This window comes from Nesoenas mayeri, assembly GCF_963082525.1.
Source record: "Nesoenas mayeri genome assembly, chromosome: 30".
Taxonomy (NCBI): domain Eukaryota; kingdom Metazoa; phylum Chordata; class Aves; order Columbiformes; family Columbidae; genus Nesoenas; species Nesoenas mayeri.
In genome coordinates, this window is record NC_137564.1 from 1,311,811 (window position 1) to 1,335,349 (window position 23,539).

Genomic DNA, 23,539 nt, shown 5'->3' on the forward strand with positions numbered 1-23,539 from the left:
TGCGCCGGTTCCACGGAGCATCCCATCATTGCCGGTTCCATGGAGCGTCCCACCATGGCTGGGATGAAGCGCGGAGCCGCGAAGCCGTCGGCGGCCCCCAGGCAAACGCCCTCGGCTGCCCCCGAGGCTCACAAGGGGCAGAAACCCCCCAACACCAGTAAGATCTATCCCTCCCCAGTCTGCTCCCAGCCGGGGCTGTGGGGGGAGAGGGCAGGGATGATGGTTCCCCCCCCAAAACTCAGCCCTGAAGCGAGTGCTGCTCTGGGTGCTGCCCGCCTGGTGCAACCGGTTCGTCTGGAGCCAGCCGCAGCAGTACCGCGGCACAAAGCTCCTCCTGGGCACCGGTGTCGGTATCATCTTTGGCGTGGGTGAGTGTGTCCCGGCGCCGCGCGCGGTGGGGGGGACGGTGGCACCGGGGGCTCAGGGCACGTTTGTGGGTGTTTCAGGGCTCTGCCAGCTCCTCATCGTCCCCCTGGACTTCACGGACGGTTTGAAAATGCAGCTCTGCTTTGGGCTGATGGGTGAGGACTGCGCTGGGGGGGCACCAGGCACCATTGGGGACCCCATGGGGGTCTCTGTGGGACCGTGGGGACAGCTCTTGGTACCCACAGGGATAACCACCCTGGGCTGGGCCACGTCCCCCCACTTTCGCTGCGCCAACCTGCTCATGGCCCCCAAATTCCTGGGCAAGGAGGGTCGGGTCTACGTCCTCTCCCTCGTCCTCGCCGCCATCTACAAAGGTGGGATCCCCCCGTGTCCCCGTCGGCCCCATCAGGGGGTCCCGAGGGTTTCGGGGAGGGGGGGTCTGAGCCAGCCGTGCCGGTCGCAGGGCCCGTGGCCAACACTTGGCACAACCTGGAGGAGGTGACGCGTTCGCTGAGCTGCGTGGCCGAGCTGCAGGTCAACCACAGCCGCCAGCTCTGGGAGATGTCGACGGCGCCCATGCACCGCGTGCTGGAGAGCATGGCGGTGAGCCGGGGGGCTGCGGTGAGCCGGGGGGGGCAAAGTGACCCCTGGGCTGCGGTGAGGCCAAACCGCACATCCTGGGGGCGGTTTTTGGCCATGCAGCCCAGGGCTCAAACAGCGGCCCCAGGGGTGGCGGGATCACCTCATGGCAAGAAAGAGCTTGAGGAGCTGGAGTTGAGAAAAGGGAACGGAGCTGGTGAGGGGCTGGAGCACAATGTGATGGAGACTGAGGGAGCTGGGGAAACGGCCGCAAGTTGCGCCAGGGGAGGGTGAGGGTGGAAATTTGGGGTGATTTCTCCCCAAAGGGCTGTGGGTGTTGGAACAGGCTGCCCAGGGCAGTGCTGGAGTCGCCATCCCTGGGGGGTTAAACACACAGATGAGGTTCTCAGGGACATGTTTAGCGCCAGGGGTGGGTTATGGTTGGACTCCATGATCGTGAGGGTCTTGTACCCCCAAAACTGTGATTCTGTGATCATGGAAGGGTTTGGGTTGGGAGGGACCTTCAAAGAGCATCTTGTCATGGGCACGGACATCCAACCAGACCAGGGACATCCAACCAGACCAGGGACATCCAACCAGACCAGGGACATCCCCAACCAGACCAGGGACATCCAACCAGAACAGGGACATCCAACCAGACCAGGGACATCTCCAACAGACCAGGGACATCCAACCAGACCAGGGACATCTCCAACCAGACCAGGGACATCTCCAACCAGACCAGGGACATCCAACCAGAACAGGGACATCCAACCAGACCAGGGACATCTCCAACAGACCAGGGACATCTCCAGCCAGACCAGGGACATCCAACCAGACCAGGGACATCCCCAACAGACCAGGGACATCCAACCAGACCAGGGACATCTCCAACAGACCAGGGACATCTCCAACCAGACCAGAGACATCTCCAACCAGACCAGGTTGCTCAGAGCCGCATCCAACCTGACTCTGGATGTTCTCAGGGCTGGTTCATCCACCACCTCCCTGGGCAGCCTGGGCCAGGGTCTCCCCACCCTCAGCATCACAAATGGAGTTTGGAGATGGATCTTGGGGGTGATTTCTCCCCAAAGGGCTGTGGGTGTTGGAACAGGCTGCCCAGGGCACTGCTGGAGTCGCCGTCCCTGGGGGGGTTGAACAGTGCGTGTCCCCCCGCAGCGGAGCGGGACGACGCTGAACGCCGAGACGCAGAACATCTCGCGCGCCTTCGTGGGGCTGAACGCCGAGGTGGCCAGCGACGCCGGGTTCGACCTGCGGGAGCGCCGGGAGCCGCCCCCCCCGGCGAACCTCAGCACCCAGCAAGTGTTCGAGAAGAAAACCAGGCTGCGCTGCACCTGTGAGTGGGGACGGGAGCACGGGGCGCAAGTTTGGGGTGCGCAAAAGGGGGTGCTGAGAGCTCCCGTGCTCCCCGCAGACGTGCTCGATCTGGGGGTGCAGCGGTGCCGAGATTGGTTCGACAAGAAGCACGAGGAGTGCATGGCGGCGGTGTACGTGCCCATCGTCAACCACATCCTCTGCCTGCCCATGAAGTTCAAGTTCCTCTGCGTCATTGTCAAAAGTGGGTGATCGGCAAAAGGGTGGGGTGTGACCCCCAATTCCCCTTTGGTGGGGCGGCTCTGTCTGTCCCTCATAACCCGTGCGATGGCAACCGCAGCCTGTGCCAGGGTGAGATGTACCCCCCGATTTCCCTTTGGTGAGGCGGCTCTGTCTGTCCCTTCCAGCCCCTACAATGGCAACCGCAGCCTGTGCCAGGGTGGGATGTGCCCCCCAATTCCCCTTTGGTGGGGTGGCTCTGGGTCTGCCTCTTTCAGCCCCTGCAACGGCAACCACAGCCTGTGCCAGGGCGATACCCGCGTGGCTCTGGTGGCACCCTCCCGGCTCTGGTGGCACCGTCCCGGCTCTGGTGGCACCATCCCGGCTCTGCCGGCACCGTCCCCACTCTGTCCCCGCAGTCGCTGACCTGTGGTGCCAGAACAAGATCCCCGTGGAGGGCAACTTCGGGCAGATGTACGACATGGTGAACGACACCGTCGGCAACATCAGCCAGGAGTTCAGCGCCAGCGTGGTCATACAGGTGGGTGCCCGTCCCCTCCGCCCGGACGGGGGCCGCATCCTGCCCGGTGCCACGTGTCCCCCCCCGCCGCAGGAGGAGCAGCGCGAGATGCTGCAGGGAGTCAACGTGTCGGCGCAGGAGCTGGTGGAGGAGGTGAACGCGCAGCTGCGGCAGCACGGCTCCCACTTCGTCCAGGCCGTCTCCTTGTTCCGCTTCCTCCTCTCCTTCACCTTCCTCCTCGTCTTCATCTCGTGAGCCCCCTGGGGGTGCGGGCGGGGGTGCCGGTTGCGGAGCACCCAGGGGTGTGCAGCACAAAGACAAACAGGGGGGTCTTGGGTCTCCATTGCTCGCCAGGGCTTTTAACTACACCAAAAAGTACTGCCAGGACATCTGCTACGACAACATGTACATCACCACCTACTTCCGCCAAATCGACGCCCGCCGCAAGAAGCAGGTGAGGCGGGGGGAGAAGGGGTGAAGTGTGGCCGTCCCCCCATTTTGGGGTGTCCTGGGGGCTGCGCTGAGCCGCTCTGCTCCCCCACCGCCCAGCACAAGCGGACGCTGCTGCCCCTGCGCCAGGCGGAGCTCCCGACCGTCATCTTCCCGTGTCGCTTGGCCATACAGCCGCTGGAGCTGCAGAACATGGTGAGGGGCTGGCGGGGGGCCCGGGGGGAGCTGTGGTTGCGGGGGGGGGCAGGCTGTGGCAGACCCCGCTCCCCGCAGGTGGTGGAGCTGCTGGAGTGCATCCCGCCGCTGCTGCTCCTCATCCTCGCCTGCGGGCTGGACCACACGCTCTTCACCATGCTCAGCATCATCCAGCAGCACTCCTACGTGCAGTACTCCTTCCACAGTGAGCCCCCACCCCTCGAGGTGGCCCCCCCAGCCCCCCATCCCTATAGCCCCCCACCCCGCGACCTCCTCCCATCCCACAGGCAGCCACCACTTGGCCGTGCACGTCACGGGCACGTCCCTGATGGCCCAGCTCCTGCGCAACACCATCGGCGCCCTCAACACTTCCTCCGACACCCACCTGGAGACGTCCAACCTCGGTGAGCCCCCCCAGGGGACGGGACCCCCCCACGGCTCCGCAGCTCAGCCACTCAACGCCACCGCACGTCCCCAGGCTGCCTGCCGCAGCCGCGGGGCATGGAGAGGCAGGATTACGTGAGGACCTGCGTGCCCCTGGCCGCGCTGGCGCTGCTGTGCCTGGCGCAGGTCTACATGTACCGCCTGCGCCGGGTCATTGCCGCCTTCTTCTTCCCCAAGGTGAGCGCTTGGGGGGGGACGGGATGGTTTTTGGGGTGCTGCCCCCCCTTGCCACCCCTCACGCTCTTTGTCGCCGCAGCGGGAGAAGAGCCGCGTGCTTTTCCTCTACAACAAGATGCTGCACCAACAGGAGGGTTTTGTCCACCGGCAGCAGAAACGCGTCGCCCGGCGGGCACGGGAGCACCCGGGGCTGGTGAGCGCGGACACGGGGTGCAGGGACAAGGCGGGGGGTTCGCTGTGCCCCCCATCCGTTCAGCCGCTCAGCCCCGGTCGCCACCGCAGGGGATGTCGCTGGTGCTGTGGTGCAGCCAGCGTTGGCCGTTCCTGCGGCGCTGGGTGCGCGGGAGGTGCACGGTGTGCGAGGCGCCCGAGACGCACCGGGACCGGCTGTGCCCCGCGCCGGCCTGCGGCGCCCGGTACTGCCGGCTCTGCTGGAGGCAGGTGGGCAGGAGCTGCCTGCTCTGCGCCCCCAGGAAGCCCGGCCCGGCCGCCGGGAGCAGCGACGAGGACGAGGATGTGGGGTACGCCGACTGAGGGTCCCCCGCAAGGCAATAAAGGCTGAGACCCCCCCACGGTGTGAAGTGGGGTCTGTGGGGTGTGGTGAGCTGTGGGGGCCTCTGGGGCACAGGGTGGGGAATGGGGGGCTCTGATGTATGTAGTGGGGAATGGGGGGGTCCGTGATGTATGGGATTGGGAATGGGAATGGGGGGTCTCTGATGTATGCAGTGGGGAATGGGGCGCCTGTGATGTATGGGATTGGGAATGGGGGTCTCTGATATACGGGGTGGGGAGTGGGGGGTCTCTGATGTATGGGGTGGGGAAGGGGGGGTCTGTGGTGTATGGGATGGAGAATGGGGGTCTGTGATGTATGGATGGGGAATGGGGGGTCTGTGATGTATGGGGTGGGAAATGGGGGGTCTCTGATGTACGGAATGGGGAAGGGGGTGTCTCATGCATGGGATGGGGAATGGGGGTCTCTGATGTGCAAGGTGGGGAATGGGGGTCTCTGATGTATGGAATGGGGAGGGGGGGTCTCTGATGTATGAGGTGGGGAATGAGGGTCTCTGATGTACAGAGTGGGGAATGGGGGTCTGTGATGTATGGGGTGGGGAAGGGGGGGTCTCTGCTGCACAGTGTAATGAAGGTGGGGGTCTCCGGTGCAAAACCTGACGAAGGTGGGGGTGTCAGCGCATGCGGTGGTGCCGGGGGGCTCCACTGCCCGGGCACGCGCAGGCCGGTGTCCCCGGAGCAGGGGGCGGAGCGGCGGGGGGTCCCGCGCAGCCCCCCCGCGCCGGGCTCTCGGTGACCCCGCCCCGGGCTCCCGCACCCGGACCCGCCGCTGCGCGGAGCCCCGGAGCCTCCGACCCCCCCGCCCCGGCCGGGCTGGGCGGTACCGGGGCGGCGGGCGGAGCCGGGCGGGGGCCGGGCAGGAAGTTCCTCCTCCCGGGCCGGGCCGGGCCGGGCGGCGGTGGCGGGGCCGGTGGCGGTGCCGGTGCCATGCGCGGCGGGAGCGGCGGCGGGGGCGGCCGCGCCGGGTCTGCTCGGGAGCCGCCTGCCCGGGGCCGCCGAGCCCCGCTCGGGCTGCGGGAGGGAGATGCGGACGCTGCGGCTGCTCCTCTTCCTCCTCCTCTTCCTCCTCCTCCTCCTCCTCGCCGCCGGTACCGGGGCCAACGGGAGCGGCGCAGGTGAGCGGGGATGCGGCTTCCCGGGGGGACCGTCGCTTTGTGTCCCGCAGTGGGGGCGTCTCTCCCGGCCCCCTCCGGGACGTCGTGCGGGGACCTCGGGGACCGGGGAGGGTTGCACCGGGGATCGCAGCTCCGCGGGATGCTCGGTGTCCCCCCGGGCTGCTCGGTGACCCCGCCCGGGCTGCTCGGTGACCCCCCCTCGGAGTGCTCGGTGACCCCCCCCGGAGTGCTCGGTGACCCCGCCCTGGGATGCTCGGTGACCCCGCCCGGGCTGCTCGGTGACCCCGCCCGGGATGCTCGGTGTCCCTCCGGGCTGCTCGGTGACCCCGCTCGGGGTACTCGGTGACCCCGCCCGGGGTGCTCGGTGACCCCCACCTGGGATGCTCGGTGACCCCCCCCGGAGTGCTCGGTGACCCCCCCCGGGGTGCTCGATGACCCCCCCCTCGGAGTGCTCGGTGACCCCCCCCGGAGTGCTCGGTGACCCCGCCCTGGGATGCTCGGTGACCCCCCCCGGGGTGCTCGGTGACCCCCCCCGGGGGCCGCGGTTTGGTCCGGCCGTGGGGACCGGCGCTCCCCGGGCTGGTGGGAGCGGGGTCTGGTCGGGGGGACCCCCGCAGCCTCCGGAGGGTGGGAGGGGGGTCCTCTGGATGCCAGTAGGAAAGGGGGGGCTGCGGGGGGAGGGACACTGAGTCAGTCTGGCCGGGCGTCCCAGCCCATCCCAGTCCCCGAGCTGGTTGTACTGGGCGGCTGGGGCTGACGCAAGGTCTGGCAGGGGGGGCCCATCCGGAGGGGGGGTGCGCTCCATGCCCCTCCCCGTCCCCATGTCACCTCCAGGTGTCCCCCCGGGCTCTGCGGGGAGGCGGCACCCTGGGCGCCGCCGGCTGGGGATGCTCGGGGCTCACCCAGGGGACAGTGTGGGAGTCCCCGTTCCTGCCTCCCCGCCCCAAACCCCTGGCCCTGGGGTGGGGGACACGGGGTGACTCTGCGCTCCATGTAGGTGACAGCTCGTGGCAGCGCCGCGCGGAACCGCGACACTCCTGGCGCGTCACCCCGCGGGTCCTGCGGGACAATCGGACGCTCAGCTTGGCGGAGGCCACCCAGGTGAGCCCCCCCGGGGCACCCGTGTCGTGGGGGGTTGTGACAGTGGGGTGGGGGCTCCCTGCACTCTGCCACCTCCCCACGTCCCCTTGCCAGTCCCCTGGGTGTGGGTCTCCGAGCACCCTGGGGGCTGTGGGGAGGGGGTTCCCCTGCAACCCCCCAGTCCTCTCCTCTCGTGATTCGGGAGGGACCTTGCTGGGTGGGGGCACCCACCCTGCGCCCGGCACCCGTCCCGGCGGGGGCGGAAGGGCCCAGCCCGCGCCGGAGCTGTTGGGAGTCTCTCCGGCGTTTCCGCCGCGCGGCACCGGGCAGGAAGCACCGCGGGGGGGTCCGGCTCTGTTGGACCCCCTTCCCCGGCACAATGAGCCCGGGAGGGAGGCGACGCTTCCTGCGGGGCGGGAGGGTGGGGGCCGGGACGGGCAGGGGATCCCTTCCGCCCCCTCCCTCCCTCCGGGCACGCGCCAGGGCCAGGCGGGTCCCCCGGCCACCCCCGCGGCGACACCGCGCTGGGGGTCACGGTGTTTCGGAGGGGAGCCGCAGGTTGGGTACTTGAGACGGGGGGGTCCCGCTGTAACCGCTGCCTGCGCCAGGGGGGGTTCCCTGCCCGGCTGCGGGTCCTGCTGGAGCTGGAGGGGACGCGGCTGGTGCTGGAGCTGGAGCAGAGCTGGTGAGTTGGTGCCTGGCGGGGGCAGAACGGGGGTGGGAGCGGGATGGGGGGGAGCCGGGGGTCCTGTCTCCATGAATGGCGAGTGCAGGGTGGGGGTCCCACAGGCTCCGTTTCCATCCGTGGTACACGTGGGGTGGGGGTCACGGGGACCGTGTGTTCATTTAGGGTGTGAGGGCTGGAGGTCCCGGTGTCCCCATTGTCATCAGTGGTGGCTCAGAGCGGGGCGAGCTGGGGGTCCCTGTGGTGCGGGTCCCTGTTCCGGGTGCTGACACGTGTCCCTGGCAGGGACCCGGTGCTGGGCGCCGGCGTGCTGCTCTACTACCTGCCCAACGGCACGCGGGCGGCGCGGGAGGCCGGCGACCAGGTAGGAGCCACGCGCGCCATGTCCCCAGCGGTGTCCCCGGGGGGGCCCAGCACAAAGCCGCCCCCTGAGCCCCCTCCCCGCCGCAGGAACGTTGCTGCTACCGAGGGACGGCGCGCGGCTTCCCCGGCTCCTGGGCCCAGCTCTGCGCCTGCGCCGGGCTCAGGTGAGCCCCCCCGCCCCGGGGGTCCCCAACCCGCTGCCACCGCGCCGCTGACCCCCCCTGTCCCCTCCGCAGCGGCCACGTCCAGCTGGCGGCCACCAGGAGCTACGGGCTGGAGCCGGATGCCGGCGGCTCCCCGGGGCGCCACGTCGCCTACCGGCTGCGGGAAGCCCGGCTGGCGCCGCGGGCCTGCGGGCAGGGGGCCCCGGACCCCCCCCAGGTGGAGGCGGAGGAGACAGAGCCCCCCCGGTTGCAGAGAGTAAGTCACCCATGGGTGCTGCCCCACTGGGGGGTCCCTCACCCACATCCTGACCCCTTTCCCCGCCCAGGCCAAGCGGGCGGCAGAGCAGCGCTTCGTGGAGCTGGTGATGGTGGTTGACCACGCCGCGGTGAGTGCCGCGCGACACCCCCGGCACGGGGGCTGCCGGTTCCCTCAGCTCCCCCTTGACGCGCCTCCCTGCACCCCCAGTTCCAGAATTACCCCGACCTGCAGCGCGTCCACACCCGCACCCTGGAGATCGCCAGCCAGGTGGACGCGGTGAGTCCGCGACGCGCCGGGCGCCGTCCGCCCCAATCGGGTGCTCGGCGCCGCCGCGCTGGTGGTGCCGGGGGTCTCTGACCCCCCCCGTGCCCCCCAGTTCTTCCAGCCGCTGGGGGTGCGGGTGGCCCTGCTGGCGGTGGAGGTCTGGAGCGACGGCGACCGCTTCGCGGTGAGCGGCAGCGCCCGGGCGACGCTGGAGCGGTTCCTGCGCTGGCGCCGGGAGGAGCTGCTGCCGCGGCTGCCCCACGACAACGCGCAGCTGCTCACGTGAGTGGGGGACGGGCTGGGGACACGGCGCCCGGGACCCCCCCGACCCCTGCGCTCTGTCCCCAGGGGCGTCCGCTTCGACGACGTCTCGGTGGGGATGTCGGCGCAGAGCTCCATGTGCTCCCCCGCGCGCTCCGGGGGGGTCAGCACGGTCAGTACCCCTTGTCCCCTCTCCCCGTCCCCCCCCCCCGCCCGCCCTGACCCCCCCCCGCCGTCCCGCAGGACCACTCGGTCAGCGTCCTCGTCGTCGCCTCCACCGTGGCGCATCAGCTGGGACACAACCTGGGGATGCGCCACGACAGCGCCGGGCGCTTCTGCCACTGCGGCGACCTCCGGCAGGACCGCGGCTGCATCATGGCGGCGCCCACGGGGTGAGCGCGGCGGGTGGGTGGGCCGCGGCGGGGGGGCCGGGAGGAGCCCCCTCCCCGCCTCACCGGCCCCTCTCCGGCTCCGCAGGTTGACACCCGGTCTGAGCTTCAGCAACTGCAGCCGGCAGGACCTGGCGCGCAGCCTGCGGCACGGCCGCGCCTGGTGCCTGTCCAACGTCCCCGAGCCGCGGCCCGCGGCCAGCGAGCCCCTCTGCGGCAACGGCTTCTTGGAGCCGGGCGAGGGCTGCGACTGCGGCCTCAGCTTGGTACGGGGGTCTGCGGGCGGGTTGGGGTCGCCCCGCAGCCACCCTGTGTGGCGGTGGCTGGCACCGGTGCCACCAGCGTCCCCTCTGCCCGCAGGAGTGCGCCGATCCCTGCTGCAACAGCACCAGCTGCCAGCTGCTGCCGGGGGCCGAGTGCGCGGCGGGGGACACGTGCTGCCAGGACTGCCGGGTGCGGGGGGGCAGGCGGCGGGACCCCGACCCTTCAGACAATCGCAGGATCGTTTGGGTCTGAAAGGACCCTGGAGGTCACCAAGTCCAACCATTAACCCACCCGTGTCCCTGGGAACCTCATCTGTGTGTTTAACCCCCCCAGGATGGCGACTCCAGCACTGCCCTGGGCAGCCTGTTCCAACACCCACAGCCCTTTGGGGAGAAATCACCCCAAATTAACACCCTCACCCTCCCCTGGCGCAACTTGCGGCCGTTTCCTCCCATCCTGGCGCTTGTTCCTTCAGACACCAACCCCAGGGGGTTTCTGGTGGTCCCCGCTCACCCCACTGTGTCCCCCCGCAGCTGCGCGGCGCCGGTCACCCGTGCCGGGAACCCCTGGGCGAGTGCGACCTGCCCGAGTTCTGCGACGGGGCGTCACCGCACTGCCCCCCCGACGCCTTCCTGCAGGACGGGCAGCCCTGCGCCGGCGGCACCGCGCTGTGCCACGGCGGAGCCTGCGCCACCTACGAGGGACAGTGCCAGCAGCTGCTGGGGACAGGTACCGCGGCACCGGGGTGGGGCGCAGCGGTTGGGTTTGCGGTGCTGACGTTCACCGCCCTTTCACCGCAGGCGCCGGGCCCGTCACCGAATCCTGCATGGCCACACTGAATGCGCGTGGGGATGAACGCGGGCACTGCGGGCAGCTCCCCAATGGCTCCTATGTCGCCTGCGCCCCGCGGTGAGTGCCGGCCCCCCCGTTACTGTCCCCAATTCGCTGTCCCCCCCTCACCACGCTGTGTCCCCGCAGCGATGCCGGCTGCGGGATGCTGCAGTGCCGGCGTGCCGGCACCACGGGGGACGCGTCCTGCCAGGGGACCCTCCTGCCCATGGATGAGGACGTGAGCGACGCGGCCATGGTGCTGCCCGGCACAGCCTGCGGGCCCGGCAAGGTGAGCGCCGGCACGGTGGGGACAGGGACGGTGACACCTGCGTGGTCCTGACCCTCCTGCCCCCTGCCAGGTGTGTCTCCAGCACCAGTGCCAGGACATCGCGGCGCTGGGCGACCAGCAGTGCCAGAGCAAGTGCCACGGGCGCGGGGTGAGCACCGCGGGGCTTTGCGGGGGGTGCTGGACGTGGGACCCACAGCGGGGCTGAGATTTGGTGTGTCCCCCCCGCAAGGTGTGCAACAACCACGGGCACTGCCACTGCGAGCGCGGCTGGGCCCCCCCAACCTGCCAGAGCCCCGGCGCGGGGGGCAGCGAGGACAGCGGCCCCCCCACCCCGCAGCGAGGTGAGGCCGGCGGCAACCGGCTGCCATGGTGGTGGTGCCGCCGCCGCCGCGCACAGAATGGGGCTTTGTGCTCCGGAGCCGGCGTGGGGCGCGGCGGCGGTTGCGGGGGGGCGAGCGGGGCGCGGCGGGGGGGCTGACATGCCGCTGTCCGCAGGGGGGAGCGCCCTGCCCACCGCCCTGCTGCTGAGCGCACTGCTGGTGCTGGCGCTGGCGCTGGGGCTGTGCCGCGCCCGCCGCGCCGGCTGGCACAAGCGGCTGTGCCAGCTCGGCAAGGGGACGTCGTGCCAGTACAGGTAACGGGGCCGCGGGTACCGGAGGCGGGCACCGGCATGCGGGTGCGCACACGCGCGTGGCGGGAACGGGGGGGTGTGTTTGCACACGCGTTTGTGTCTCGTGGCGGCTGAGCACGCGTGTGTCACCCTGCGCATGGCTGCGGGCCCCAGGGCACCATTGTTGTCCCCCCACGTCACCGCGATCCCTCCTGTCGCATCACCACGATTCCTCCTTTCACGTCACCACGATTCTTTCTGTCGTATCATTGTGATTTGTACTTTCACATCACCACGATTCCTCCTCTCGTGTCGCCGCGATTCCTCCCACGTCACCGCGATCCCTCCTGTCGTATCACTGTGATTTGTCCTTTCACATCACCGTGATACCTCCTGTTGCATCACCGCGATTCCTCCTTTCACGTCACCGTGATTCCTCCTGCCATGTCACCGCGATTCCTCCCACGTCACCGCGATCCCTCCTGTCATATCATTGTGATTTCTCCTTTGGCATCACCGCGATCCCTCCTTTCACATCACCACGATTCCTGCTGTCGTATAATTATGATCCCTCCTTTCACGTCACCGCGATTCCTCCTGTTGTATCATTGTGATTCCTCTGTTGGCGTCACCGCGATTCCTCCTGCATCACCGCGTTCCCTCGTTTTGCATCACCGCGATCCCTCCTTTTGCATCATCGCGATTCCTCCTTTTGCATCATCGCGATCCCTCCTTTTGCATCCCTGTGATTCCTCCTTTGGTGTCACCGCGATCCCTCCCACGTCACCGCGATGTCTCCTTTCCCGTCGCCGCGGTTCCCCCCCCGTGCCGCGCTGAGCCCCCGACTCTTCTCCCCACAGCGCTGAGACCCAGGTGCGATTCCTGGGTCCAGAAGCCCCAGCCGGCCGGAGCGGGTAACGTCACTGCCGCCACCCGGGCGCGGGGCTGTCCCCGCGCGGTCCCCGAGCCGTCCTGCTTCGCAACGCCCCCCCCGCTGCTGCCGCCCTCCCCCGGCAGTGCCCCCCGGGGGTGTCGCATCTGCCGGTGCCGAGGGGTTCGTTTTTCATTGGTGGTGTTTCTTCCTTGGGCTTGTGCTGGTGTCGGTGTCCCCGGTCGCGGCGCGGGGGTCCCCATCCTGCCCCTCTCTGTCCCGCAGGATCTCGCAGCCGCAGCCCCGCTCGGGCAGCCCCCCCGCGCGCCCCCGTCCCCCGCGGTGGCACCGGGACACGGAGCTGCAGGACATGCACGGCAGCAAGGTGAGGGCGATGCTGTCGCCGCGGTAACGGGATGCGGTTGCCGTGGGTACCGCGGCTGGTTGTTGCCTGGGAGACATCCCCGGGTACCAAGTCAGCGTGGTGCCGGGTTGACTCGGTGCCACGCCGCGACGGGAGCAGCCTGGCACGGCTCGGTGCGGGGGGGTCTGCGCTTGGCGGCGGGAGGGGGGTCTCCGCATGCTGCACGGCTTGCACGGCGCCGGCCGCTCTCCGTCTCTCCGCAGCCGGCTGCCCGCGGCTCGGCGCGGCCCGACCCGCCGTCCCGGCCCCTCCCGCCGGACCCTCCGCCCAAGGTAACGCCCGCGCCGGGGTGGGGGTCCCCGGGCGGCACGTCCCTGCATGCCTGGCTGTGCACCCGCTCCTGGGGACCCTCTGCCCCCCCAAAAACCCTCCTCCCCAGCCACAGGCTCGTCCCTGAGCTGTGTCGCTGTCCCCATGGCTGTGTCACTGTCCCCGTGACTGTATCTCTGTCTCTGTGGTTGTGCCACTATGTCGCTGTCCCCATGGCTGTGTCTGTCCCCATGGCTGTGTCACCATCCCCTTGGCTTTGTCACCATCCCCATGGCCGTGTCACCCTCCCCACTGCCATGTCCCCCTGGCCATGTCACCATCCCCATGGCCATGTCACCCTCCCCACTGCCATGTCCCCCTGGCCATGTCACCATCCCCTCGGCTCTGTCACCATCCCCATGGCCACGTCACCCTCCCCACTGCCATGTCCCCATGGCCATGTCACCATCCCCTTGGCTCTGTCACCATCCCCACTGCCATGTCCCCCTGGCTGTGTCACCATCCCCATGGCCATGTCACCCTCCCCATTGCCATGTCCCCCTGGCTCTGTCACTGTCCCTTGGCTATGTCGCTGTCCCCCTGGCTGTGTCACCGTCGCCCTGGCTGTGTCACCGTCGCCCTGGCTGTGTCACCGTCCCCCTGGCTCTGTCACCGTCCCCCTGGCTCTGTCACTGTCCCCATGGCTCTGTCACTCTCCCTTGGTTGTGTTGCTGTCCCCTTGGCTCTGTCACCATCCCCTGGCTCTGTCACCATCCCCTGGCTGTGTCACGCTCCCCCTGGCTCTGTCACTGTCCCTTGGCTATGTCACCGTCCCCCTGGCTGTGTCACCGTCCCCCTGGCTCTGTCACTCTCCCTTGGTTGTGTTGCTGTCCCCCTGGCCGTGCCACCATCCCCTGGCCGTGCCACCATCCCCTGGCTGTGTCACGCTCCCCCTGGCTGTGTCACGCTCCTCCTGGCTGTGTCACGCTCCCCCTGGCTGTGTCGCTGTCCCCTGGCCGTGTCACTGTCCCTGCTCTCTCTGCCCAGGACAGGCCGCCCCCCCCCACACGCCCGCTGCCCGCGGACCCCGTGCTGCCCGGCGCTCAGGTAACGGCGGCGGCACCGGCGTGTGGGGCAGGACGGCCCCCCCTCCCCCCGGTCCCGGCGGGGGTTTTGACCCCCCCAATTCCCCACAGCCCCCCGGTCCGGCCAAGCCCCCCCCGCCTCAGCGCCCGCTGCCCTTGGACCCCCCGGGGCCTTCGCTGCCCTGCGGTGAGACCCCCCCCGGCCACCCCTACGTCACCATCATTCCCTCCAGGTGAGTTGGGGGGCAAAGGGGGGACCCAGAAAGGGGGCAGAGCGGGGGGGTGGGGGGCACTGGGCGGGGGGGGCAGGGGCTGTGTCGTGACCCCCCCGTCACCCCCATGTCATGACCCCCATTTACCCCCATGTCATGACCCCCCAGTCACCCCCATGTCATGACCCCCCAGTCACCCCCATGTCGTGACCCCCCCCATCACCCCCATGTCGTGACCCCCATTTACCCCCATGTTGTGACCCCCCCATTACCCCCATGTCATGACCCCCCCATTATCCCCATGTCGTAGCCCCCCCATTTCCCCAATGCCGTGGCCTCCCATCACCCCAATGTCGTGACCCCCCCCGTCACCCCTATGTCATGACCCTCATTTACCCCCATTTCATGACCCCCCCATCACCCCATGCCGTGACCCCCCTCACCGCCCCTCTCTCCCCAGAGCGCCCCCCCCGCCGCCCGCGGGCACGCAGCGGGAGGCCTGAGCCGCGGGCCGCGACCGTCGCAGCGCAGGAGCCGCCGGGAAGAGCCGCGCCGCCCGCCTGTCCCCCCGCACCGACGCCAATAAAGGGGCTTGGAGCCGCCTCCGTGGCCGCGTCCGCCGGAACCGGGAAACCGGGGGGGGAACCGGCCGGGCCGCGGGACTACAACTCCCAGCAGCCTCCGCGGCCGCTCCGGAAGGGGCGGTGCTGTCGCGCAGGAAGTGGCTCCCCACCGCCACCGCCCCCTGGTGGGGAGTGTGTGCGCAGCCGCCCCCGGGCGGGGCGGAGGGGGGAGCGGGGGGTCTCCCGCGGAGCCACGTGGGCGCGGGCACGTGCAGGCGCCACCCCGTGGGCACGGACACGCGTGGGCAAGAGCCACTCGGTGTCACATACACATACACCCCCACCCCCACCCCGGGTCTCACCGCGCCTCGCCGAGCCCGGTACGGGCGCCCGGTAGTTGCTGAGGTGCCGGTACCGGCGCCCCGTGGTTGCTGAGGTGCCGCCGGGGGTGCCCGGTGCTGCCGGTCCCCGGTCCGTGCCCGAGGTCCCGGTGCCGGCCCCGGTGCTGAGGATGCTGGTCCCCGGGCGGGGCCGGGGTGCACGGGGTGCACGGGGTGCCGGTCCCGGTGGGTGCTAGTTGGGGAAACCGGGTGCCGGGTCAGTCCCAGGTAGATCCCGGGATGCCGGTCCCGGTGGGTGCCGGGTGGGTTCCTGGCTCGGTCCCAGTCCCGGTGGTTGTTGGGTGGGTCGTTCCCGAGCTGCCGGTCCCGGAGATGCCGGGTGGATGGGAGGGAATCCCGGCTCGGTCCCGAGGGGGGCCGGGTGGGTGGGGGAGGTTCCCGGCTCGGTCCCCCTCCCGGTACCCGTGGGTGGGAGGGATTCTCGGCTCGGTCCCGGTCCCGGGGATGCCGAATAGGTGGGAGGGGTTCCCGGCTCGGTCCCGGTGCCGGTAGGTGGGAGGGGTTCCCGGCTCGGTCCCGGTCTCGGTCCCGGTGGGTGGGAGGGGTTCCCGGCTCGGTCCTGGTCCCGGTAGGTGGGAGGGGTTCCCGGCTCGGTCTCAGTCCCTGTGCCGGTAGGTGGGAGGGGTTCCCGGCTCGGTCCCGGTAGGTGGGAGGGGTTCCCGGCTCGGTCTCGGTCCCGGTCCCGGTAGGTGGGAGGGGTTCCCGGCTCGGTCTCGGTCCCGGTCCCGGTAGGTGGGGGGGGTTTTCGGCTCGGTCTCGGTTCCGGTGCCGGTAGGTGGGGGGGGTTCCCGGCTCGGTCCCGGTGCCGGTAGGTGGGGGGGGTTCCCGGCTCGGTCCCGGGGATGCCGAGTGGGCGGGAGGGATTCCCGCCTCGGTCCCGCTCCCGATCCTGGGGATACCGGTCGAGTGGCGGTCCCGGTGCCGCCCCCCCGCCCCATTCCGCAAAGGGTTAATGGCACTCGGGGAAGTTGCCGGGCGGCGGCAGCGGCGCGGATTGGCCCGAAGTTGGCGGGGCGGGTCGGGCCGTGCCGAGCCCCGCCGTGCCGGGCCGCCCCCTCCCCGCGCCGGCCCCCGCCCCGGCCCCGGCCCCGCCGCCCCCCGCCGCCGCCGGCGGAGCCATGCGCCCCGCGCCGCTGCTCGGGCTCCTGCTCTGGGCGCCGCTGCTCTGGGCGCCGCCGCCGCCGGTGCGCGGCCTCCGCCACGGCGTCCACTGGAACGGCAGCAACCCCAGGTAGCGCCGCCGCCCCCACCGCGGTCCCGGCCCCGGCCCCGGCCCCGCCGCCTTTGTGCGCCCCGCCGAGCCCCGGGAGGGTCGCGGTGGCGGGAGGTGGGTTCCTGGGGGGACGGAGGTGGCGGGAGCTGAGCTACCGGGAAGCAGCGGTGATACCGGGAGGGTGGGTACCGAGCACCGGGTGGTGCCGAGGCGGTGAGCGCCCCCCAGGTGGTACCGGGCACACCGGGCATCCCCGGTGGCACCGAGCCCCAGGTGGCAGCGAGCAGGTGAGTGTCCCTGGGTGGTACCGAGGCACCGGGCACCCCTGGGCGTTACCGAGCCCCCGGTGGTACCAAGGTGCAGGGCACCCCGGGGCGTTACCGAGCCCCCAGTGGTACCGAGGCACCGGGCACCTCCAGGTGTTACCAAGCCCTCATTGGTACCAAGGAACCGAGCACCCCTGGGCGTTACTGAGCCCCCGGTGGTACCGAGGCACAGGGCACCCTGGGGCGTTACTGAGCCCCCGGTGGTACCGAGGCACAGGGCACCCCCAGGCATTACCAAGCCCTGGGCTTTACTGAGCTGGTAAGTACCTCCAGGTGGTACCGGGCATCACTGGTGGCACCAGGCGCTGCTGGTGGCTCTGAGCACCAGGTGGTACCGAGCCACTGAGCACCCCTAGGTAATGCTGAGCTCTGGGTGCTACCAATGGGCAGCCCCGGTGGCACCGGTACCGAGCTGGTGGTGCCAAGTGTGGGTCGCCTTGGTGGCACCGAGCTTTGCTCATCCTCAGGTGGCACTGAGCTTGGGTGGGGGCCGGTGGGCACCGAGCCTGGGGTCCCACTGGGTGGCATCAAGCGGGTGGGTGGCACTGCCAGGGCTGCGGGTCCCCGTGGCCGATGTCCCCGCTGGCGGGGGCCCCTGCCCGGCCCGCGGTGCTGCCTGCAGGCTCCGCCATCACCGGGCACCGGGGTCCGACCCCGTCCCTCCTCCTGGCTCCTCCATTTTAGGCATTTCCAACTCGGGGGGATTGGGGAGTGGGGTGAGGGCACAGTTCTGGGGGTCTGGGGGCTACACCCCCCCACCCGGGGACTTGTGCCCTCAGCCTGCAGCGCTGGGCAGGGCTGGGGGCACCGATGCTGCTTTTCTCCCCCTCCATGGGAGTGGGGACCAACAGATGGGAGACACTGGAGCCCACCACCCGTGGGTGCGCGGGGAAAGGGGGGCTGGGTGCCCCCCGCAGGGTCAGCCCCCGGTGGCCCCCGGCAGCCCGTGGCCGTGCCCGGGCTCGTCCTGGCCAGCGTCACCCGGCGCGATGCTGTGAGTCAGCGGAGCCCGCGCCCGGCCCCGTCCGCCCGGAGCCCCCGGCCTCGGTGGGCCGGCTGGGGCCCAAGCCTCCCCGGCTGCCACCGCTGCCGGCCCGGTGATTAATGCACCGGCCTCTGCCGCAGCCGCCAGGAACCCGCGCCTGGCGCGAACGCTGCCCCTGCGCGCACCGGGGCGGGAGGAGCGGGCTGCAGCTGGCTGGGGGGTCCCCAGCACCCCCCGCCCCGCTGGGATGGGTGACCCTGCCATTGCGCCGCGGTGCTGCCGGCGAGGCCGCCGGGCTGGTGTGTGCGGTGGGATCCGGTTGGGATGGACACCAGGATGAGGGAGAGCGGCTCTTGCTCCATCACCTGTCCCAGGCAAACAAGACCATGTGTTGCACATACGTGTGCGTTTGCACATGCGTGTGCTTGCACATATGTGTGCGCCTGTTCCCCCGGCGCGGCCACACGCACCGTTTGCACAAGTGTGGGCTCATGCTGTCCCACACCCTGCACCCCAACCAGCCACCCCCACCAGCACCGTGCCGAGCAGGAGGTGTCGCATGGGGCCGATGGGCGCTGGGGCGAGGGGCTTTGTGCCCCAGACCCCCCCCGGCCACAGCGCCCAAGCCCATTCAGCTCCAGTGGCCTGCGGCTAATCCGAGCCCGTGCCTGGTTGCGCCGAGCGGCCGGGAGCCGTTTCAGGGTAGGGGACATCAGGACCCCCGGTTTGCCGCACCCGGCAGGTTCCTACGGGACGACTACGCCATCCAGGTGGCCATCAATGACTACCTGGACATCTACTGCCCGCACTACGAGGCGGCCGTGCCCGCCGGCCGCGCCGAGACCTTCACGCTCTTCATGGTGGACCGGGAGGGTTATCGCGGCTGCTACGAGACCCCCGGCGCCTTCAAGCGCTGGGAGTGCAACCGGCCCCACGCGCCCTTCGGGCCCGTCCGCTTCTCCGAGAAGATCCAGCGCTTCACCCCCTTCTCGCTCGGCTTCGAGTTCCAGCCGGGGGAGACCTATTACTACATCTGTGAGTGTCCCCCCGACACGCACGCCGGGGTGGGGTGCGGCGGGGCTGGGGGGTCCCACTGGGGTTCGGCTGCATCCAGAGGGTGGGTGGGATGGGGTTTGGGGTGCAGTGAGGGTCTGGATGCAACAAGGGTTGGGTGAACAAGGCGGGATCAAGATGCAGCCAAGGGTTGGGGTGCAAGTGGCTTTGGGGTGTAAAGGGTGGATTCTGGATGCAACCAAGATTGGGGTGCAGTGAGGGTCTGGATGCATCCAGGGTTGGGGTGCATGGGGTGGGTGTTCTGGATGCAGCCAAGGGTTGGGGTGCAAGTGGGTTTGGGATGAACAGGGAGGATTCTGGATGCAAACAGGACCGGAGTACATGCGGCTTTGGGGTGAAAAAGGTGGATTCTGGATGCAACCAAGGTTGGGGTGCACCAGAGGTCTGCATGCAACAAGGGCTGGGGTGCAAGTGGGCTTGGGGTGAACAGGGCGGATTCTGGATGAAACAAGAGTTGGGGTGCACAGGGGTGCTGGGGTGCACCAGGGGTCCAGATGCAAGCAGGTTTGGGGTGAACAGGGTGGATTCTGGATGCAACCAAGGTTGGGGTGCATGGGGTGGGTGTTCTGGATGCAGCCAGGGTTGGGGTGCATGGGGGATTGGGGCGCACCAGGGGTCTGGATGCAACCAAGGTTGGGGTGCATGGGGGATTGGGGCGCACCAGGGGTCTGGATGCATCCAGGGTTGGGGTGCATGGAGGATTGGGGCGCACCCGGGGTCTGGATGCATCCAGGGTTGGGGTGCACGGGTGGGTCTGGGTGCCTCGGGGCGGGGGTGCCGGTGCCGCCGTCCGCCGGCAGGGGGCGCCCCAGGCCTGGCTCTGGCCCCACGGGCCGTCGGGGGGTCCCGTCCCGACGTGGGGGAACCGCTGATGTGTCCCCTCTGCCCAGCTGTCCCCAGCCCCGAGAGCGCCGGGCGCTGCCTGAAGCTGCGCGTCTCCGTCTGCTGCAGAGGCACCAGTGAGTCCGGCTGCACCCCGAAACCGCAGCGGCCAGCCTGCTCCCCACTGGGGCTACTGGTTTGCACTGGGGCCCCGGGGTGGGCACCGTGTCCCCCTGGGGAACCGCTCACTGACACCACTGGGTTTGTTTCAGCGCTCGAGCCGGTGACGGAGGTTCCCAATTCGCAGCCCCACGGGCGCGGGGGGCCAGAGGGTGAGTACGGCGCGGGGACCAGGCGCTGGGGGGGGCTTTGGCACCGGCTTGCCCTGATCTCTCCTCCTGCCCGGCAGACGCGGCGCCCGCCCGGGGGGTGACGGCCGCGCTGCGGCCCCGTGTGCCGTGCCTGGCGCTGCCCCTCCTCACCCTGCTCCGGATCTGACCCCGGCGCTGCCCGCGGCGCGGGGACGGGCTCCAGCGCCCGGTTCCAGGCTCCTCTTCCACCGCCGTCCCTCTCCGAGCCCGCGAGGCAGCCCCGGGGCACGACTCACCCGCCGGACACACCGAGTCGAACCGGGGCCAGGAGCTCCGGGCTGGAAGGTGAGCGGGGGACACGGGGGTCTGGGTGCCCCTGGTCGCAGTGTCCCCTGACCGGGCTCTCTCCCTCCCTCCCAGGGACCTCCCGCCGGCATCGCCGCACCCCGGCGGGCGCCTGCGCTGCCCCGGGGCCGTCACCTCATCTCGTGCCTTCCCCGATGGACCCCACCACAGGGGACCGGGGACCCCCAGGCCCCGGAGCGGGGCGGCAGCTCCCCCGGGCACCCCCGCGCTGCCTTGTCCTCCGGCGAGGACACATGGATCTGTCTTCTGGGAAGACGCGTCCCCCTCCCCGCCGTCACCGGCCCCTACGGTTTGGTTTTAACCCCTGGTAGTGACTGAGCCGAGCAAAATACAGTTGTTTGCAAGATCGCTGCGCCCTCGGGCTGTGCGGCCCGCGGCCCTGCGGTCCCCCCCGCCATTAGCCACGTCCCCATTGCCACCTCCTGCCCGTGCCCATGTCACCATGGCCCCCTCCTGCCCCTGGTCCCCTCCTGCCCTTATCCATGCTCCATTGTCCCCTCCTGCCCATGGCCATGTCACCATGGTCCCCTCCCGCCCATGGCCACCTCCCTGCTGTCCCCACGTCCCCTCCTGCCCCGGGTCCCCATCCTTTCTGGGGTACAGCCCCCACTCCTTGGGGGTCCCTGCGCCTCTCGCCACGACCTTTTAATTCGGGGGCTGCTTTAATTGCAGCGTTTTGATATTGAGACATCAGCTCATGTCACAGGGAGAGCTTTAATTACAGATGAACTGCTGGCAATTAGTGCCCGGTAGCGGAGCCTGATAAGAGACAGGGACAAGGGGTGACGGAGTTGGGGGGTCGCTCACCCGCACCCCCCGCCTGGGCACTCTGGTCCCACCCCACCTTGGGGTGCTGCTCCTCCATCCGTCTGTCCGTACCCCGTTAGCGCGGTGGCCGCGGTTGCGGTGTCACCCTTTGTCACCGCGTCACCGCGGTGGCTGGTGTCACAGCGAGGCCGCGGTCACGGTGCCGGCGGGAGGGACGCTCGGGGCTCCCGTCCCCCCGGTTCCGTGGGTGTCACCCCCAGCTGCCCCGCGCGGGGGTCCCGGCGGGCCGAGCCGCGCGCCCCTCCCCGCGCAGGCGTTGTGGCCGCTGCCGCAGCGGTGCCGGCACGTCAGACAGGTTTTATGGCTTCTCTTCTCGGCACAAACCGCTCGGTGAGAGGCTGAGCAAAAAGCATCGACCGCGGCGCGCCCCTCCCCCCCCGCCGCTGCCCGCCCTTCCCCCAGCGCCCCGCACCCCGTCTTCGCATGGATGGGTCGCCCCATTGCCATGAGTGCAGGGGGGGCCGTGTCCTCTGGGACCCCCGTGTGGGGATGTTGTGCCTGTGGGACCCCCATTTGTGGGGGGCGACACCCGCAGGACCCCCATATGGCGATGCTGGGAGCAACCGTGTCCCAAGGGACACCCATACGGGGACATCCCCCCCCACAAGGATATCGGGGTCACGGTGCCCTGTGGGACCCCCGTTTAGGGATTCTGGGGGGCGCCCGTCTCGCCGCCCCCCACCCCAGCACCCTGCGCCTTTCCAGGTGAGTTTGGGAGTCCCCACGAGCACCCAGGGGTGGGTGTCAGGTGTGGGAGCAGCGGGGACCCCTGTCCTTGATGGGGTGGGGTGGGTTACTTGGTATGCGGGAGCCGCCGGCGGCTTCAAATCCCATCGACTTCCAATGAGCGATGCCATCAATAAAAGCTAATTGATGGCACGGCCGCTCCAAATCAGATTCCCCGTCCCCTGAATCGAATTGATGGCTCCGCGCCCCGCGGCAGCCGCGGCAGAAATTGAATCTATTAAAGGAATCGGCTCCATTAGCCCGGCCCTTCTGTCTCGCAAAGCTCCCGGCCCCGGGGCTCCCCCCGCTCCATGCCAGCCCCCCCAAATCCCCACTGTCACCCGCGCCAGATGGGGCGCTCGGGTACCACCGGGGTTTTGTGGGGTAAGGGTGCCCGGGGACCCTCACCGTGGGGGTTTGTGCGGGAGGTGACGCGGTGGCACCGGTGTGGCCGCGTCCTGCCCGGCACCCCCGTTTGGGGACGGCGACAATGGGTGCACCGCGGCACTGGGGTGACCCTGAGCACAAGCCCTTGGCCCCATGGTGGCTGCTGGCACTGGGTCCCCTCACCGGGCGCCAGCTGTGCAGGGACGGGGGACATTGGGCGCCGCGACAATTGTCACCGCGCTGCGGTGGGGACGAGGCACCGCGGCTCAGAACACACTGTGCCCCCCCGCATGGCTGGAAGGGAAGCACATCCCCCCCAGGGACCGCGGGGACAGTGGGGCCCGTCCCTGCACGTCTCCCATGGGTGCAGAGCAGCTGTCGCCCCCACCCAAGAGCCGCCGAGCGCATCCTGGAGATGGGAAATGGCTCCGTGTCACCATGGAAACGGGGCCACCAGCTCGCCATGCCAAGGGGACACACGGAGCCGAGGGGCCACGAGCTCCGAGCAGCACCGAGTGCCCCGGGGGCACCGCCGCGGAGCCCGTCACCCGCCTCGGCCCTGGCACCCGGCGGTCACGGGCGCGCGGTGCCGCGGGATGTCACCGGTGGGATGTCACCCAGGCCGGGCGCAGCGGAGCCGGCGCTTCCCGGAGCAGCCGCCTGCAGATGCGCATCGTCAAGGTTATAATTTAGCAAAAAGCGCTCAGCAGGGGCTTTGGCCCGCGCCGGCTAATTAACCGGAGCCGCACGCACCGAGCCCGCGCCTGCCATAGCAATGAGGGCACGGGGAGCGGGCGTGATGGCTCGCGCCGGTGCGGCACACATGGGGCAGGGGTGCGGGAGCACCCCTATGTCCCTTGGGGATGGGTGCTGGGTGCCGGGGATGGGTGCTGGCATTGCCACGGTGATGGCACACGGGAGCCCGGGCACCTGTGGGTTTGCGCACCCGGGTCTATGGGTATCCCCTGCTTGCGTCCGTCCGTCCATCCCCACCTGTGTCCGTTTGCCCATGTGCGCACCGGGGTGCTGGCGGGGCTGTGCGTCCGCCCCCCCCACCGAAAAATGCCGCTGTAATCCTGCCGGGCAATAATCACCATAATCCTGCCATGCGTCACCCAAGGGTGCCCGGAGTGGGTGCTACCAGGGTCAGGATGGGCTCTCGCCGCCCGTCTGTCCCCTCTGGGTGTGTGTCCGTCTGGGAGGGCACTGCGGGGGACAGAGGGACCCCAGCACCCAGGGCTGGAGCTGCGGGTGCCATGCTTGGGGT

General features: G+C 69.9%; 3 protein-coding genes across 3 annotated transcripts; all 3 read left to right on the top strand.

The window, feature by feature from the left end:
* Nucleotides 1-54: 54 nt before the first annotated feature.
* Nucleotides 55-4,819, top strand: DCST1 (DC-STAMP domain containing 1; the record flags this gene model as incomplete). Its single annotated transcript, XM_080361117.1, has 15 exons — nt 55-157; nt 243-368; nt 447-521; nt 612-740; nt 830-969; nt 2,125-2,302; nt 2,381-2,524; nt 2,919-3,270; nt 3,374-3,473; nt 3,569-3,664; nt 3,743-3,869; nt 3,952-4,068; nt 4,143-4,285; nt 4,365-4,478; nt 4,568-4,819. 15 exons carry the CDS (start codon nt 55-57, stop codon nt 4,817-4,819), a joined length of 2,196 nt encoding a protein of 731 aa, XP_080217243.1.
* A 974-nt stretch (nt 4,820-5,793) lies between these two features.
* On the top strand, nt 5,794-14,773 carry ADAM15 (ADAM metallopeptidase domain 15; the record flags this gene model as incomplete). The annotated part of the gene is made up of 25 exons (XM_080361159.1): nt 5,794-5,970; nt 6,968-7,071; nt 7,659-7,735; nt 8,021-8,099; nt 8,186-8,262; nt 8,335-8,518; nt 8,589-8,648; nt 8,729-8,797; nt 8,898-9,067; nt 9,134-9,218; nt 9,290-9,438; nt 9,524-9,701; nt 9,796-9,888; nt 10,233-10,428; nt 10,500-10,608; nt 10,678-10,819; nt 10,890-10,967; nt 11,049-11,160; nt 11,315-11,453; nt 12,290-12,343; nt 12,586-12,685; nt 12,928-13,013; nt 14,026-14,080; nt 14,170-14,291; nt 14,731-14,773. The coding sequence occupies exons 1-25, from the start codon at nt 5,880-5,882 to the stop codon at nt 14,771-14,773; spliced, it is 2,652 nt and encodes an 883-aa protein (XP_080217285.1). The 5' UTR covers nt 5,794-5,879.
* A 1,579-nt stretch (nt 14,774-16,352) lies between these two features.
* Nucleotides 16,353-20,152, top strand: EFNA4 (ephrin A4; the record flags this gene model as incomplete). Its single annotated transcript, XM_080361120.1, has 5 exons — nt 16,353-16,465; nt 18,501-18,793; nt 19,723-19,791; nt 19,927-19,986; nt 20,064-20,152. 5 exons carry the CDS (start codon nt 16,353-16,355, stop codon nt 20,150-20,152), a joined length of 624 nt encoding a protein of 207 aa, XP_080217246.1.
* Between the last annotated feature and the right edge of the window lie 3,387 nt (nt 20,153-23,539).